We start from the raw sequence: 2,070 nt of genomic DNA, 5'->3' as shown, positions 1-2,070 counted from the left end.
CACCACCCCAGTCTGCCAATCCAGGGGTACTGCCCCCGATGTCCATGCGATATTGCAGAGCCGCGTGAGCCAACACAACCCTTCAAGATCAGGGACTTTTGAGATGTTACCGTTTTTGTTGCAACTAATCACCATTTGGGGGTGATAACTTGCAAAAGGGGGGACATGTAAGGGTCACCTCCAGTCAAATTATCAAGGAACTATCTTGGACTCTCAGTCCTCTGATGGGCCTTCTAATGGACAAAAACTCCAGAGCCTTGAGGAACTCCGGGCGGATCTCATCCACCCCCGGGGCCCTGCCACCGAGGAGCTTTTTGACCACCTCAGTGACCTCGTCCCCAGAGATTGGAGAGCCCAACCCAAAGTCCCCAGGCTCAGCTTCCTCAACAGAAGGCATATATATATATATCCCAATACAAAACCAAGGAGGTTCCATTCAATATAAATGTGTAAAATATTAAAAATTTTCTCTTTTAATTCTTTCCCAGAATGTTTTAATCTTTGGGTAATCCCAAAAGATATGAGTGTGATCTCCAACTTGTCCACATTGTCTCCAGCATAGGATTGTTTTAATCTTATTAAATTTTGAAATATGTGATTTTCTAAAATATCTAACAATGAGTTGAGACGTTTTACGAGATAAGTTAACTCTGTTTTTACCGTTTCATGTGTCATTCTCCATCAGGCGTTTATGGATCATCTGTAGTGCAGTTTATTATTACATGCAAGGAATCCGCTTTTTATCACTCATCATCTATAGCAGTTAATAATCTTCTAGTTTGTGTGTGTGTATTTGTTTGTTATTTTGTACCTCATGAACCAGCAGATGGATGTTAATGAACACTTTAGAAAGTAATCATTGGGTGAACATTTACAACCTGTGGTATCAACCCAATTCAAGATGGCTGCAAAAGATGAGTGACCTTATGAAACAGAAAAATAAGTGATTGCAGATAATGAGCTAAAGTTTGAGTCACTCTGAGCTCCAACAGATTACATGATGTTGGGTCTAACAATATTAACAATATTTTTAAGTTTTGTTTTAGTTATGCTTACTTTCTGTTCAACAGTCTCTTATTACCTTTTTCAGCATTTCCTGAGGACAGGCCATCCTCTGGTGGGGACAGGAGGAAGTGGGAGGCTGGCATTCCTCTCATTCTCTCTGTTGGCCAACAAACCTTAGAGGAAACATGCGTCACTACCATCAGTAAGTGTCTAACCTGAGTGACATTAGGAGCACATAGTCGCTGCATATGTGTGTATCACCACTAGGGATACAAGTTTTCGATTATTGAATTAATCTAAAGTTGACTGATCTTATCGATCGACTAACGATTCATTGATAAGCAGCCATTTTCTTAAAAACCTGACATTTCTCTTGAATTGAGTCTTTCTATAACATGAAGGGCTAATTTTTTACATGCTAAATAAAAAATGCAGTATTATTTTAACAATTTATTCTGCCAGCTGTGTTAAACAGTGACTGAATAAACAGAAAATTATGAATTTTGCTCACATTATCAAACTTGGGCGCCCTCTACTGGATGAAGGAAAAACTATACCGAAATAAGGTTTAAACAAATGTTTTCAATGAATCGAATGGAAGGAATTTTAATCTAATAAACCATTATTCGACAATTAATCATAAGTGGATTAACTGTTTGCATCCCTAATCACCACAGATCAAACAGCAGGTGAGGTCATACAGATGGGTGAACTACAAGCAGAAGCTCCTAGGAAGATGTGGGGAGCAAGTCCAGCAAGTCACGAGCTTCAGGGGACGGAGCTTCCAGAGGTGGTGCTTCGAGAGGCGGAGCTTCCAGAGGTGGCGTTTCGAGAGGCGGAGCTTCAGGAGGCGGAGCTTTTGCAGCTTGCCCAGCAGCTGGGGACCGACTCCTCGTCTAAAAATAAGTTTTCCAGTCCTGGTTAGTTTTAACACGTTCTTGTTCAAACGCTGAATTGTTTAAATATTCCTGGATTTGAAAGCTTTATTTTATTTTATATTATTTATTGAAATGTTGTCAAAATATTCCATTTTTAAACAAATGATTTAATTTGATGGCCTGGAGT

The 2,070-nt window shown here is 39.8% G+C and overlaps 1 protein-coding gene across 1 annotated transcript in view; it reads left to right on the top strand.

Moving 5' to 3' along the window:
• The window catches only part of nek1 (NIMA-related kinase 1), a 37,663-nt gene that overhangs the window by 23,543 nt on the left and 12,050 nt on the right, over positions 1 to 2,070 (top strand). Inside the window, exons 26-27 of the mRNA XM_014020542.1 lie at positions 1,091 to 1,207; positions 1,683 to 1,925. Of these exons, the coding sequence (XP_013875996.1) occupies positions 1,091 to 1,207; positions 1,683 to 1,925 (360 nt within the window). The remainder of the gene's footprint in view (positions 1 to 1,090; positions 1,208 to 1,682; positions 1,926 to 2,070) is intronic.

This window comes from Austrofundulus limnaeus, unplaced genomic scaffold (assembly GCF_001266775.1).
Source record: "Austrofundulus limnaeus strain Quisiro unplaced genomic scaffold, Austrofundulus_limnaeus-1.0 Scaffold256, whole genome shotgun sequence".
Lineage (NCBI taxonomy): Eukaryota > Metazoa > Chordata > Actinopteri > Cyprinodontiformes > Rivulidae > Austrofundulus > Austrofundulus limnaeus.
This window is presented reverse-complemented; position numbering and strand designations above follow the sequence as displayed.